The sequence below is a fragment of the Salvia splendens genome, chromosome 6 (assembly GCF_004379255.2).
Source record: "Salvia splendens isolate huo1 chromosome 6, SspV2, whole genome shotgun sequence".
In the NCBI taxonomy this organism is placed as follows: Eukaryota; Viridiplantae; Streptophyta; class Magnoliopsida; order Lamiales; family Lamiaceae; genus Salvia; species Salvia splendens.
Window position 1 is genome coordinate 9904888 of NC_056037.1, and position 16079 is coordinate 9920966.

A 16079-nucleotide genomic window follows, 5' to 3' on the forward strand; every position below is an offset into this window, starting at 1 on the left:
CAAGATATCCCCAAGTACTTGAAGGGTACTGTGATACAAATTGGATTTCTGATTCAAAAGACTCATTTTCGACAAGTGGGTATGTGTTCACTGTGGGGGTGGTGCTGTCTCGTGGAAATCAACGAAACAGACGTGTATTGCTCGTTCCACCATGGAATCTGAGTTTATCGCATTGGATAAAGCAGGGGAAGAAGCTGAGTGGCTCAGAAATTTTATAGAATGTATTCCATGTTGGAAGAAGCCAGTGCCGACAGTAGTGATATACTGTGATAGCCAAGCAGCTATAGGGAGAGCACATAGTGGCTTATACAACGGTAAGTCTCGACATATTCGTCGGCGACATAATACCATCAGACAATTGATCACAAGTGGTGTTATCACAGTTGACTATGTAAGGTCAGTTGATAACTTAGCGGATCCGTTAACAAAAGGTTTAAACCGTGATCAAATGCATAGATTGCTAAAACGAATGGGACTGAAAACCACATCTTAAAAAGATGATTATAGTGGTAACCCAACCATACGATTGGAGATCCCATGGGCTTGGTTCAATGGGAAAACGAAGCCATATGAATCTAGTTGTAACACTCGGAAGATTTTTAATCTTCGCTCATTCTTTAGAAAGCATTGAGTGTTGTAACCTGCATGTGGTAGGAGGCTAAGTTTTGACTTTTAATGATTCTTGGAAATCTCGAGGGGGTGGGTATTGCAGGATACCTGGAAAAGAATCACCTATGTAAGTGAAGAAGTGTGGGCCGCTTCAACATGTGAATCACTTATGAGTCCAAAGTGCTGTTCCATGGCCAGTAAAGGACACAAACGTGAGAACTGATGAGTTTGTAAATAATATTGGGTCAATATTATTGTCTCGGTATACACCAAGGAGGAATTGTTCAAGGCATCACGTCCACCAGGCCGCCGGTATGCCCGATAGTGTTGACTATGGAAAGTTCAAAGCCCCAAGCTACTATTCCAAATGCAATATTATTTCTCGAGAATTGAGCAAATAGTCTGCATGCATGCATACACGTCTTGTGTTGGTTTGAGCTTGCAGTGCTCTAACCAATGTGGGGGATTGTTGGAAACGTGTGACATTTGAAAGGTTTCAAACCTTTCACTTTCTTGTCCTTTGGTCTTTCAACCTCCATTGTATTAATTTTGTGGTTAATGGTGGCTAATTCCATGACCTTTCATGTCCACATATGATGCCTATAAAAGGCATGGAGTTGTAGAGAGATGATAGACCAAAACATGCATTCTCACTTCTCTCTCTAGTTATCTACATCATAGTGTGCATCTTAGGAGCATTGTCTAGCTCGATTCTCGGAACTCCATCAAGTTCACCAGTGCCTAGCGGGTTTGAGGTGCTTCTACATGCTAGGAGGAAGACGTTTTATCTTTGGGGGCAATACGCCATTCCCTGAGCACTAGCCGGGGCATAATTTGTCTTGCGGAAAGAGGGCTTTCCTCGACTCGACTTATAAATTTGGTTTGCTTTATTTCCGTTGTAATTTTCATTCCTCTTTTGTTGCAAGTTTCCTTTCGATTGTAATAGATAGAGTACCGCCTGTACACGGCTTGAGAATTTCTTCCCACTATTTCTAACAAAATTGTGTTTTTAATCCTATATACTTAAAGAATGAAGAAAACCTAATGAAAACCCAAACGATTTAATTAATCGAACCGGATACACTTTGAGTGGCTATCCCTAAATCTCCGAAGCCTAGGTTGAAGGCCACATTTTGCAGCTGCAAATGCGACCTTATTGCAACCTTGCCTGATGCATTTTTCTTAAAACATTTTTTTAATTAATATTAATACATTATTTTATCTATTACACTTTCATTCTATATTTCTTTCTACATTTTTCAAAATTCATACAATCAATAACAATCTAGTGGTCTATGAAAATACTTGTCACATACTGTTTTATAAGGCCATCCACAGTGGCTCCGCGGACGACGGACGATGTGTCGTCCGCGCCCTACGCTTAGTCCGCGGACGAAGCGCGGACGATAGTGCATCGTCCGCCCACTGTGGGTGCCGCGGACGATGCAACACGTTTTTGTTTTTTTTTTTAATTTGTCTATTTAAACCTCGATTGTAATTCTATTTTTCATACGAACATTTCTCGCATCTCTCATTTCTCTCATCTCTCACGTTTCTCCATCTCTCACAAACCAAAATGAACCACGACGACGACCGGAGTTCCTCGGAGGACGGTAGTCCGACCTTGACTCGAGCCTTAAATGCAGCCGTGCACGACGCAATGGCGGAATGCTTAGCCATAATGCAACGCGAGGAGGCAGCGGCGGCAGCGGTGGAGCAGATCCCTAGGCCTATTCGACGTCGGACGTTTGTCCGACGCGACCACGCCGCAGCTCATGAACTTCTACGTACAGACTATTTTGTCGAGCAACCATGGTGGGACCCAACTGTTTTCCGCCGCCGTTTTAGAATGCCTCGTTACCTTTTTCTCAGCATTGTCCAGACGTTACAGTCACGTGATGAATGCTTCCAGTATCGGGAAGATGACATCGACAGACCCGGACTTACGCTGTTGCAAAAGTGCACAGTTGCACTCCGCCAGTTGGCCTACGACACCAGCGCTGACATGTTCGACGAGTACCTCCATGTCGGGGATACAACAGGCCGCGAGTGCCTGAAGAGATTTTGTAGGGGAGTTGTGGAGGCCTACAACGACACATATTTGCAAAAGCCGACAGCTGTAGATTGCCAGGGCCTAATGAGAATGCACGAGACGGCGCACGACTTTCCTGGGATGCTAGGGAGCATCGACTGTATGCACTGGGCGTGGAAGAATTGTCCGACGGCGTGGAGACGCCAATTCACTAGTGGATACAAGGGCAGCCACCCGACGATGATCCTCGAAGTCGTCTCTGACCATCGGCTCTGGATCTGGCATGTTTACTTCGGTGTAGCCGGGTCGAACAACGACATCAACGTCCTCAACTCATCCACCCTCTTCACCGAGCAATGCAACGGCAACGGCCCGACCATCGAGTTCACCGCCAACAAGCGCCAATACCACATGGGGTACTACTTGGCCGATGGCATATACCCAAGGTGGCCTGTTTTTCTGAAGACGACCAGCTGCCCAATTGGTGAGAAGAGAGTTTTATTTGCGCAAAAGCAGGAGGCGGCGCAGAAGGATGTGGAGCGGGCATTTGGTGTGCTCCAAGCACGGTGGGCAATAGTGAAAGGGCCGGGCCGGCTCTGGTTCAAGGAAGTCCTCGCCGATGTCATGTATGCGTGCATAATCTTGCACAACATGATAGTCGAACATGAAGGTGGGAGCATCACCGATTGGACCGATGACGAAAGTGCATGTAGCTCCTCCAGCACGGCGACCGAGTCCATCGCTCGAGGATTACTGACGGGCTTCAATGAGGTTCTATCTAGACAGGCCTCAATGCGCAACCAACACGACCATGTGCAGCTCATGAACGACATGGTTGAAGAAGTGTGGGCCCGTAACCGCCGTCGCTGAGTTTGCGTATTTTTTTAATCCGTATTGTAATGTATTAATTTTATAAATGAAATGAAGGTTTTTCCCAATTTTTGTAGTTATTTAAGTATTCAAATAGAAGAAAATGCTTAGGGCGCCCCACTGCAGGCGGAAGGGCATGAGGATAAAATGCTGACTTGACGGTGCATAAGGCGGACTTTAGGGCGCCCCACTGTGGATGTTCTAATGGGATGTAAATGCAAGAACTTGGAATCCCAACGTGATGGTGAAGACCTATGTGTTAATATAATTTTTATTTTGCAATTTTATTTGTATATAATTTAAAATTTTTATAAAATAATAAGTACGAAAAATGTTATAAGCTGATGAAATTAGTTGTGGCTGGAAATGAGGTTGCCTTGTTGGTGACTGAAATAAATAATGTTCACGTGAAAAATTGATTGTGGCTAAAAATAGGGCTGGTTTATGGGTCGTTATTATGGATGCCTTGACCGCCTATCGGGATCAAACTAAAGTCGTACCATATTAAAATAAAATTTGACGGGAGATATCGTCCAATTTGTACATTGAAATCTAACAGTAATCAAAATATCGTAACACAAATTGGAGTTAGGAGATACTCATTTATCTCATAAAAATAGTCTTCTTCATCCATTTTGGTCCGTCTCACAAAATCAGCTATTTCTATCTTTGGTATGTGCTTTCTCTCTTATGAGATTAGCTTCATTTCCGCTGACAATACTATAATTATTTTTTTTTCTTATCTCTTTTATATTTATTTGCTCCTAATTTTGTATTAAAACATGTACTATTATTTTAAAGTTTTTATTTTTGTAGAACAGATAAATAATACTCCATGATTTAGGAAATAGGAAAGTTGCATGCGTGCGAACAAGAATACAAACAATGCAGGAAAGAAGAAAGGGGAAAGATGGCTTTCAAGCTCCATTATGGATGTTTGCACGTGGGAGTGGGGTTGCCCTTTCTTTTCTCTAATACTATTTATACTTTTTACCTTTAATTTATTATGGGTCAAACTCTTTTTTGTGAAATCATTTTATGTGTCAAAATCTACAAGAGGTCTCATTTTATTTTTGATTATCCTTTCAATTTTAAAGGCTACTTCTAATAAAAATGTTTTGTTGTGAGATCTAGATGATCTAAGCACAACTATCTACGAATAAAGAAATCATTCAACAATTTTTGATGGGGTGCATGCCAGGGGTGGAGTCAAACAACTTTTTAATAAAAATAATCTATATTTGAATTGAAGAGGATAATAAATAATTAAATCCAACTTTAACTTTTACGTAATTTATAAACTCATAATGACAATAACAATTCATGAGCTATCAAAAAATAATAATAATAATAATAATAACACTCCTATTAAAAAGAACTTAAATAAACGTCAATGAATAATAAGGTCATTCATTATCTACAGATTTTCAACTTAGCAAAGAAGGTACCAGGCCCACGCATCTATTGATTTTGCATTAATGAGCCTAATAAAAGTATTTATATATGTGAACATTCTTTTTGTAATGCAAAAGTGAAATATGTTAAAGTTTATTAATATTACTCCTTCCGTCCATAAAAAAGTACTATGAATATTTGTTTCGGCACAAATTTAATGCATAATTGATAAAGTAAGAGGTAGAAAGAAAAAATAATTAAAGTATTGTTAGTGGACAATAAGTCTCACCTTATTAGAGAGAAAATAGTTTTTAAAATTAAAATGTTCATACTTTTCAGGGACAAACTAAAAAAATGTTCATACTTTTTAGGGATAGAATGAGTACTAAATTATGATATTATTCGTTAGTAAACATTAATTTGTCTTAATATAAATGGTAAATTTAGTTTTTGTGTAGTTTATGTGTTGATTTAAATTATTATTCCATATGACATTTAAAATATCGCGATCTCAACATAAGTTCAATGTTAATTTTCTTTCTTGGCTCAAGGCTGCAAAAGAAATAGTAGATTTCTGTGGTACTCTTGCCTCAGCTCACTTCGTTTTCTTCTGCGTACATGCCCTTTTAATCTTTGTGATTGTCACGTGCAATAATCATATGAATTAGATCCTTAAACAAAATATAAGTCGTGGCAATAATCTGAATTAGATCCTTAAAATTGAACGGACTACATGATGCAAATCATAAAATTGATTTATTCATATATTCGGTATGTTAAGATTTTCAAATAGATGAATTAAAATAAAAAATGGCTGTTATTCTAAAGTTTTATTGTGCTATGGGTTATTGGGGATTTTTTTTATTTTCCTTTTGTAGATTTTTCACCTATTCATTTATTATGTAATTTGTATTTGGAGATTACCAAGTAAATTGGAGGCTATGAATAGAAATGTAGAATTACTAAAAAGGCAGGTGAATATGCACCGTAAAACTAAAAAACCAGCATGTGCAACAAATTAGTTACTTTTTCCCTTTCTTTTATTTTTCTAATTCATAAATGTGATTTTCGTTACTTATCGCAGAGGAATTTCTCCATGTTAAGCAACATCGAAACATTGCAAAAATAGCATTATAGGAATTTTCCCATGTTGAAACAAATCAAGATTCAGGAGCCCTTTTATGTGTTTCCTCTTGAAAGGCGAAGGATAAATATTGGCACTATATGTCTTTGAATATCAATCAAATCTCATCATTATTTGATTTGCTGTCACACGTTGTGTGTTTGATCTAGTAATTCAATGTCGTATGCTTACCTCTTCAAGTACATTATCATCGGTGATACCGGTAATATCCTGTTTTCCTTTCTTGGGCTTGTTTTTTGTTTATTAAATAGTACTATCTTGGATTTGATACTGATATGAATTGATTATTGTTGGCATTGTCTTATGATCTGTAATATTTTGACTGTGGTTGTAGTTTTTGCATTCTGATTTGGTATCTCTGTTTTAGATCTGTAATATTATGGTGAAATTTGTATATGAAGATAGCATCATTGTTCTTGTTTAAGTGGATGATGGATGGATGGATGAAGTTTTTGTATCATTTCTTCAGGTGTTGGAAAATCATGTCTGCTTCTGCAGTTCACGGACAAGCGCTTCCAGCCAGTGCACGACTTGACTATTGGTGTCGAATTTGGAGCCAGAATGATCACCATTGATAGCAAACCGATCAAGCTACAAATTTGGGATACGGTTTGTCATATGATAATATATAGCATTGGTTTTCTTATGATTCAATGTTATGAACAATTAAGTAGTACTACTTATTGTGCCAGCTTGTGGATTAAGAGGTTCCTTTGTCATTTTTTATATACAAAGATAAGTATGGTTAGTTTGATTTCTTCATTTCTTATGCTGCATATTTCATAATGATCATGCCAGGCTGGTCAAGAGTCGTTTAGGTCCATTACGAGGTCTTATTACAGAGGAGCCGCTGGAGCCCTGCTAGTCTACGATATCACAAGGTGCTATTTCTTTTTTGAATAAATACATGAGTACCAATGCTATGGTGTTAATCAAGGACTTTTTAAGTATATATGCAGATGGTTACTTCTCTGCCATCAATCTCTTATTTCACAATGAGATACCTTTGTGACTTCATGATAACATATGTTTCAACTTCTCTAATGAAACCTGATTTGTGTTGTAACAACTGATTGAGTTCGATTCCATCACACTTTTAGGAGGGAAACTTTCAACCACCTTGCCAGCTGGTTGGAGGATGCAAGGCAACATGCGAGCATGAACATGACGATAATGTTGATAGGAAACAAGTGTGATCTCGCTCACAGAAGGGCCGTTAGCACTGAAGAAGGTGAGCAGTTTGCAAAGGAGAATGGCTTGGTATTCATGGAGGCATCTGCTAAAACAGCTCAGAATGTCGAAGAGGTAATACCAGTACTCATCAAGTTCAAGTCCTTAATATATAATGTACATTATCTTTCATGTTTCTTGTGACTCTTATTCCTCAGGCCTTTGTGCGAACCGCATCAACAATCTATAAGAAGATTCAGGATGGCATTTTTGATGCGTCTAATGAGGTGCGTGTTCTGATATGATATGACAAATTGATGATGATGATGGCCTTATAGCTTGTTTTGGCTAGAATGGTCTAGAGATATTTGCTATATTCATTTTAGTTGTGTCTTGTTTTCGCAGTCGAATGGGATCAAAATCGGATATGGAGGAAACCAAGGAACTTCAGCTGGAAGAGATGGAGCTGCTTCTCAAGGAGGAGTTTGCTGCGGCTGAAACTTTTTTGGAAAAAGTATGAAAATGACAAGCGTTTATCTTTATTTTCTTATGTTTCAAATAGTTCTACATATATTATCACCAATCTAGAGTTGCCTTGATCTACTTACTTTACAGAACAATGTTGATCCACATTCTAAAGCTGGTTGATGTGAAAACAAAGGATATTCCTCATCAAACTTTTCTGTATATGTTTTTTTATGGTTGAACTAGTTTATATGGTGATGAAAAATCGAATTTCAAATACATGTTTCATGTTAGAGGACGGTTGGGGGATTCACGACAGAAACAAGTTAAACAAATTTTTGATCAATTTAGATGATTATAGGGGATTAATAACACAAATAATTCATGTAAAGAATTAAAATCCTAAACATAAATTTTACCGAGTAGATAATTTAACATTTTGATTCTCCAAAAAATCATAAATTGTTTACCGACTCTAAAACTCAACCACAGATTGTTCTTGAACTCAATATATGGTCTTTTATGAGGACAAAATTGATCAAATGTAAATAAAATAACTTGATTTAGAAAACACATGAAATTTTTGCACGTGTTGTGATTTTTGAAAATCATAATTATGAAATCCCTAAAATTAAGTTCAAATAAATTTAGGCGTAAAGTAATGCGTATATCTCCTCACTCCTCTCCTCTCCTCTCCTCATCTCTATCGCACACATCAAGCCTAATTCTCGTCATGGTTGCGTGATCATTGATATAGAGACACGTATTTTTACAGGCGAGCTTCTACCGGACTTTTAGATTTTTCTCCGACTGAATTTTGTTTAACAAAAGGATAATGGTCAGCTCTTTATTTTCTCTTATCTTATTTTTTGTTTATTTTTATAAACCATACGTGTACGTGTCTATCGAATTTGCATTAGTGTGGAATTGGCTTGATTTCAGTAATTTTCTGGTTTGTATCCGAAATTTCTAATGCGTGGAGAGTTAGGCGTTCATTCCTGGTTTAATGTTACTGTAACGTAAGAAGAAATCTGCAATGTACCCAAGTATTCACGTCATCTTGATAAGATTTTCGGTTTTAATCTGCACTGCCTCATTAATTCTTTAGTTTGTTTTATTATTTACCACTCTGGTTGTACTATTCGCTGCCATATATTTATCTAATGGTAATTGAATTGCTGTTATTAGTGTATTTCCTTTCTCTGTATGTGTGTTATTCATTTCTGGCATTGATGCTACATCTTTCGATGGAGTCCAATTTGCAGGATTATCCCTCTTTTTAACTTACTAGATGCTCTAATATTTTAATGGTGTGTTCATTTAGAAACTATGTGGGCATCTTTTAGGTTGATTTATGTAAACATTTTTTTTGCTCTATAGAGCTTCAGAGATGGAAGAGGCAGACCTCGTAGGGATTACCCTTCAAGATCAGAAGATAGATCCTACCATTGTCGAGAAAGTAATCCGCCATCAGGGCACCTCTGGGTTGGAAATCTTCCTCATAACTTAACTGAAAGTTATGTAGCTCATGTCTTTTTACACCAGGCCGGAGCTATGCTTTTATTAATTATATAAGTAAAGAAGATGCCTATGATGCAATTAAAGAGCTTCAAGGTTTTGATATTGAAGGCAATCCACTTAGGATTGAGTATGCCAAGGTGGTTAGTTCTGTCAATCTTTGTCTTATTTTCTTCTCGTTCTGTATTGATGCCTTTCCTATGTTTAAGTATATTACTTGCTCTGTTCTATGGAATCTATGGTTATTCAAGTTAGGGCGATTGTTATACTGCACTACAGAAGATTCAAAAATGCACACGTGGAGACTTGAATCGTTGCACAATCAATTCCATCTCATTCTTGCACATCAGTTACTATTTAAAGGTTTTCACTCTCCTCAGCTGGCATTCCAAAATGAGAAGGAACAAAAAGTAGACAATTATACTTATGTAGTCTACTTGTTAATTACAGAGATTCTAATCCTCACTTTGTTCCACTCACTGCTTTCCAATTAATTAGCATAAGTTTTGCTCGCTCTTGCACAACATCTTACATCAAGTGCAATTACTCCAAGGTGCTGAATCAATGCTTCCCTCTTTGCACATGGATCTTTCCATCAAAACATGGATGCTTAGTGCCATTCTTGTGCGCCCTGCACTCCTAACAACACTGATTGGAAGTCCTCTTTTGTACATATTTGCATTAGATGAAAAAAGTTATGCAAGCAAAAATAAGGCTTAAATATTGAACATATCCATTGCTTGCCAAGTAGTTGAGTTACTTCTTAGTTCTTACATATGGGCAGCCAGTCGCCAGAAAAACCAGACTTCATATCCTTGCTAATTGCTGTGAACTTGAATTGTACATGAATAGAGTTAGCATTTATCAGCAGGCCCCCTCCAAGGCACATATCTCCAGACATGTTCGAAAAGTTAAAACTAGTTGAACGGTGTAGGGTGACTGAATTTGCAGTTCCTGTCTTTGAACCATAATATGTCTCGTTTGTGGTCTTAATATGTCAAAGCTTTGCTACACAGGCAACATTTTACACCATGGTGGACGTAAACAGCAAACTATGCACTTACTACGATGAACCTTCTATGGGTTTCTACTTCGCTGTTCAAATCAAGCAGGACAGTGCTCATATCAACACAATGCTAATATGCAACTTTAGACCCTCACAAATGCATATTAATCTTTGAACTTATTGTTCCGCACTGTTATTTCTGACCAAACACTGCAAGTTATATCCATTCGTGTATTTTGCAAAAAGGCCACTGTAACTCCATTGCATCAAACACCAAGCATATCATTATATGTTTTCTCACAGCTTGTACCTGTCAGCCAGTGATTTCATTAGAAGCACAAATCATTTTTCTCCAAAGGTGGAAAACAATGAAGATGGAGAAAACTGTCTGTATATCTCCAACGAGATAAGTCTAGGCCGTTCATTTTATAGAGCTAAATAACATATTTGGCTCATCATACACTTGTCTCTATGATATTAGTATATTTTTGGGAGAAGGTCATATTATTCATGGTCCAGTATGCTTCATGGTCCAGTGTGTTGAGCTACATGTGTCCATGGAAAAGTCCAGCTGTCTGGTAAAATCTCATCCAAAGAAACATGAAGGTGTAAACTGTCACCATAGCTATACTCGGTATATAGCATTAGTGTCGTATGTGTGATAGGTACCAAGACTTCAGGATCTGGTCAAAGAGCTGATTATCAATGAAACACAGTACCTATACAACTCACCTTCAAATGCATGCCCCATATCCAGCACATCTAGACTCCAACAATAAAGATAGAAATCGCATACAGCTAAAGTAAGCATGTGAGGTCAATGAATGAAAAAGTGAAATGCTCTCTTGAATCGAATGAACCATAAACCTATATATCTGTTTCTTGCTCTGACTGTGCTATAAGTAATAAATAAAAGGCCACTGATAAACATTTCCTAATAATTATTCCAACTCCTAGCTTTTTGGATTTAGTTCAGTGACATGCTTTTCAGGCAAAATGTATGCATAATGTAGTCGTGTGATTCTCTAAGTTGTTGGCAATAAGCAGAAGGCTGTATGGTAATTGCCTTTTCTGATTTCTGTGTCATGTGTAAATAATTTCTTCAGCTGAATCCAATTGATTTACCTTTTCTCAGTTCAGTGGAATTTGTGCTTTTTATATGTTTTTAATACTTTTGTTTGACAATATCGATAAAGCACTCTTTGAAATATCTTCTCAGCATTAATATTCTGCTATAAGGATACTGGTGAAGTTGGTTGCTTCATTTGCATGTAGTTCTTAGTTATGTAATATCTGCAGCGAGCCATATTTATAAAAAAAAAACTTGATTAAGCAGATGAAAGACAATCAACCCTGCAGAACACATGTATACCTTTGAGATACTCCTCCACAAAACTTTCCCAAGCACACTTACTTTCATATCTTTCATAGGATCTAGCTAGTGAACATTGCATTGGTAAATACACGTTCAGTTTCTTGTGGTTGCAAAACTCAATATCAAACTACTGGTTGAAGGCTTATATGTTGCTATTATGGTGAAACAATGTGAAATTATCTGTTTGTTCACATAACTGAATAGACTTTGTCCTGTATATTGTGTTTCTCAACGTTTTGAATCTTTTGATTTATTATCTACTTTTTTTTGAAGTGGAGTCGAGCTATCATGGCTCTTCTTTTTTCAGTTTTTATGCCACAGTGAAATTTCTTTCTTAGAATTCAGGCACTGCTTCTCTGGTGCAAAAAAGATACTGATAATAAGATTGTGGAATTTTGTTTTCAGTACTTACTCAATTTCTTCATCTCAAGTGTATATAATGTGAAGTTGTACTTACTCAATTTCTTCATCTCAAGTGTATATAATGTGAAGTTGTGAATTCTCTTGCTAATTTATTTAACAGTAAAACCTGATACTATGTCTTATTGGAGAAGAATCAGTGGACATTGATATGGAGAGGGAGAGAGAGAGAAGTTAGATGGATGGATTTTGAACAATTTAATTATAGATTAGTGGTTGTGGAAGAAGCTCTGACTTTTCAAGTATGTAATTCAATAGTAGTAATGGAGTTCAAATTTGCAGGAAAAATCATTAGTTCCACCACGTGATGCAGATTATTACTCTGAGCGCGAACAGAGGGATAATCCATATCCCAGGGGACGAGGGTCTCCCTTTTCCTCGAGGGACTCAAGACTGCGTTACTCTAGTCCTGAGTTATCACATCACAGAAAATCCAAGATGAGTGACAAAAATGCAGAACCAAGTGAGGTCTTGTGGATTGGATATCCTGCTCAGCTGAAAGTAGATGAATTTGTTTTGAGAAAGGCCTTTTCACCATTTGGTGACATTGAGAAGATAACTGCATTTCCAGGTCGCACTTATGCATTTGTTTATTTTAGAGATGTGATGGCAGCCTGCAATGCTAAAGAAACACTGCAGGGGAAATTATTTGGAAATCCCCGTGTAAATATTTGTTTTGCAAAGAATGACATTGGGCCATCAAACAGAGAGAGGTGCTCAAATGCTCCTCCTTCACCACACATTGGAAAACATGGACACACTGAATATTTTGGTGACTTATGGTCATATGTCCAGGGATCACAGCATCACATCTCCTAATGAGCCACATCTGGAATATGGTGATCGTAACACGAGGCATACTGATTCTTGGTCTGGGAGGAATAATATCCATGAACGGAGGAGATTCCCCGGGCAAGGGTCTGTGCTTGGGATGTCCACAGATATTTATGATGATCCCCATAGCCATCCAAGGAACATGAGAGCACATATTCGTGAATTCTCTCCTGAAGGTTATCCTCATCAAGGTCCTATCTATGATGATCCGTGGGATTTGCCTGAAGATGTCTCTCTCTTGCATGGGGTAAAAAAACTGAAGACCAACACATTTCCCACTGATAATGAGTTACCAGAATATCCACTTGTCTGATTTAGAGAAATTGAAACGAATGCCTTCTCGTAATATTTCTCAGTCTGGTCTCCTTGATAACAATGACAGATCAAGACATTCAGGTTATAGACCAATTTCAAAGCGTTTGATGAACACTGGCCAACCATATGATGATTTTCAGGTTGCTCCTATGCCGATGCATCCCCTTGATAGGAGAAAATTGACTCCTGATTCTCGTGAATCTTCCTCAAAAGAAGTGTGGAGGTGGGAGGGAATGATAGCTAAGGGAGGAACAACTGTTTGTCGTGCTCGCTGTTGGTAAACTGCCGGACATTGTCCTGTAAGTAGTAGCCTATCATAATCCTTTTCTAAACAGGTATCATTCCCCAAAGCTTTCAAGGTTTTATTTTGGCAGAAATTGTTGCAGAAACTATTTCACATTTATCGGGAATCTGTTGAGCACTCCGCTTATCAGATAGTAGACTTGATATGCTAGAAAGATAAATAAGCACATCCAATATTTTCTCATTTGGACATTTTTTTCCATTGGAAACATAATAGAATCTAGAGGAGTATGGCTGCTCCGGAGAATTAATTGAAACGATATGTGACTTTTACTATTTTATCATTTGTACTTGGATATAGCCCTTTCGTTACCTCTCTCAAGTCTCACCTTATGCTACCGGATTACTCATGCAATGATTTTGAATGTTCAGGCCTGAAGTTCTTGATTGTACAGCGAGGACTAGCTTAGACATGCTTGCGAAGCATTACTATCAGGCGGCTAGTGCTTCGGCTGCCTTTTTCGCCCCAGCAAATGATCCTGACATTTCATATTACAATGAATTCATGAGCTATCTTGGGGAGAAGCAGCGTGCAGCAGTCGTAAAATTGGATGAAAGGAACACCTTATTTCTCGTACCTCCTTCAGAGTTCTCTGAGAAAGTTCTTAAACTACCAGGTAAAGTGTGCATCTCTGGTGTTGTCTTGAGGTTAGATCCTCCTGGTTCTAGCCATGGATTCCTTCCTCCAAACGAAAACCGAGAAACTCCATTTAACTCGTTCCAGAATGACTCGGTGTATCAGAATTCAGTCTCACCTTTGGGGCCTTACTTGCCGCCTCCACCACCTCTTATTAATGATATGCGGTCAGTTGATGCTCAGCTTCCGTCGTCTCTTCTCTTCTCGGGCAACAGAGACAATTGAGTGGTGTATCGGGTTACCAGTCCCAGATGTCAACCGATTTCCCACCACAACAGTATGATCAAGTGCGGCAGTTGCTGCAGCAGTCCCCAAACTTAGTTGCATCGCAACGAGAGCCTCAGTTAAACCAGCAACAGCAGCTTCGAAAAGCCGGGCAAGATGATGCGGACACTGATCCACAGAAACGTTTGGAAGCAACGCTGCATCTCGCCGCAGCTCTTATTCAGCAAATCCAGCAAGGGAAAGGTACCTGAAAGATCGAAATCATTGGTGTGGAGCTGTGCTATTGCATTCTGAGCGATAATCGAAAACCGGCTCTCTGTTTTGCCTTGTTGGCCTCTTCTTGTACTTTTTATGGATTGTTATGTAACAGTAGATTTGTGTGGAACAATATGGATAAAGGCATCTGTGCTTTACACATTCACTCCTGAAATTGGCTTTGGGTATTTTGTATTACTAATTAGTGTTCTTGCTAAGCAGATGGATTTGGATTATACACCTCAAATTTTATCTCCCGTTGATGCCTTTCATGTTGTGTGTTTGTAGTTTACATCCAGTGTGTACAATCTTGCAAGGCTAGGAATATACAGGTTGATACTGAAGCACAGTCGATTTGTAGGGGATCATATCAAATCACTCTACATTTTATTTCCATGAAATCATGTTTTTACATGATGAACAAAACTCAAATGTTCATGCTCCAAAAACTGAGATGATTTATGATAAATCTAAGAGTGTCAAAAGTTTGCAGGGCTATCATCAAGCTGCTTCTCATCTTCTATATCCACCTCCAATATTTCCTGATATTGATATAAGAGAAGCCCAGAAATAAGCTTAGTAGGATATTCAAATGTTAACACACAGAAAGTGGATTGAGCAGCACTTACAGGTATTCTCTGCTTCAAGTAATTCCCCAACCTAGCCAAAACCGTGGAACGTTTGTGCCAAAATCGTCCGCTGAGCCTGATCTTCACATAGGGTCCGACCATCCAATTCCGCAAGTTCCACTTTTCCTATCCAATCCACATTATCAGATACTACACATTGAAAAATTCATGGTGACAGTTGAGAAGTAGTATCACCTGTTATGTTAAGTGAAGTGTCAAAGAGCTGTCCCAGCTGCAACATATTAATCAAAGTGTGAGTGAGGCCAATGCAGGGAGTGAGAGTTGCGAAGATGAACTTGCCTCTGTTTTAGCATCCATGAGGACTTGCTCAATATTATCCTCTGTCAAATCTAGTGGTGCAGATGAGGCTGAGATTGCAGCACTAGGGAACCTCCGCCTCGAGTTTCTGAGCTGGGTCGTTGCGGTTTGATTCTTCAACTGTAACAGTGCAGGTGCGGAGAAGAGATTGGATGCGAGATGATGTGAGGAAGGTGGAAGCTTTGATGTGGGAAAGAGGCTGCTATGGAAAAGTTTCAGTGGCATGGTTGCCTGTTTTTGTTATCCAACAAATGTGTGGCCAAAATATGAATAATATTTAGTCTAAGTTTTGAGGCATTATTCATCACTTCTTTTTATGAATAATGTCTAACTCGTTTCAAGCCCGGTCCTGTCCCATAAAACTTTATTTATATAGGAGTATTATAGTATTATTGTTTTGAGTAGTTTTTTTTGGTTTTGGTTGGCAATGAAACAAACATTTTTAGAAATATGTTTTTTGTGATTTTTAATACTATCTGAAGCGAGTTAATACTTATTGAGTTTTTCGATTTTTTTAAGTCTTGTATTTGCAAACTACTAAGAGAACTATATTAGGATT

General features: G+C 38.2%; 1 protein-coding gene and 2 pseudogenes across 1 annotated transcript; 2 read left to right on the top strand and 1 right to left on the bottom strand.

Moving 5' to 3' along the window:
* The first annotated feature begins 6004 nt into the window (after nucleotides 1-6004).
* Nucleotides 6005-7909, top strand: LOC121807128 (ras-related protein RABB1c-like). Its single transcript, XM_042207325.1, has 6 exons — nucleotides 6005-6252; nucleotides 6520-6659; nucleotides 6849-6931; nucleotides 7151-7355; nucleotides 7439-7507; nucleotides 7626-7909. The coding sequence occupies exons 1-6, from the start codon at nucleotides 6207-6209 to the stop codon at nucleotides 7716-7718; spliced, it is 636 nt and encodes a 211-aa protein (XP_042063259.1). The 5' UTR covers nucleotides 6005-6206; the 3' UTR covers nucleotides 7719-7909.
* Nucleotides 7910-9075: 1166 nt separating this feature from the next.
* On the top strand, nucleotides 9076-14790 carry LOC121808758 (annotated as a pseudogene).
* A 137-nt stretch (nucleotides 14791-14927) lies between these two features.
* LOC121806284 lies at nucleotides 14928-15918 on the bottom strand (annotated as a pseudogene).
* Nucleotides 15919-16079: the final 161 nt, after the last annotated feature.

Coding starts and splice junctions, on each gene's coding strand:
- LOC121807128 (XM_042207325.1), top strand. CDS start 6,207: ATGTCGTATGCTTACCTCTTCAAGTACATTATCATCGGTGATACCG. Junction 6,253..6,519: donor CATTATCATCGGTGATACCG/GTAATATCCTGT, acceptor TCATTTCTTCAG/GTGTTGGAAAATCATGTCTG. Junction 6,660..6,848: donor AGCTACAAATTTGGGATACG/GTTTGTCATATG, acceptor TGATCATGCCAG/GCTGGTCAAGAGTCGTTTAG.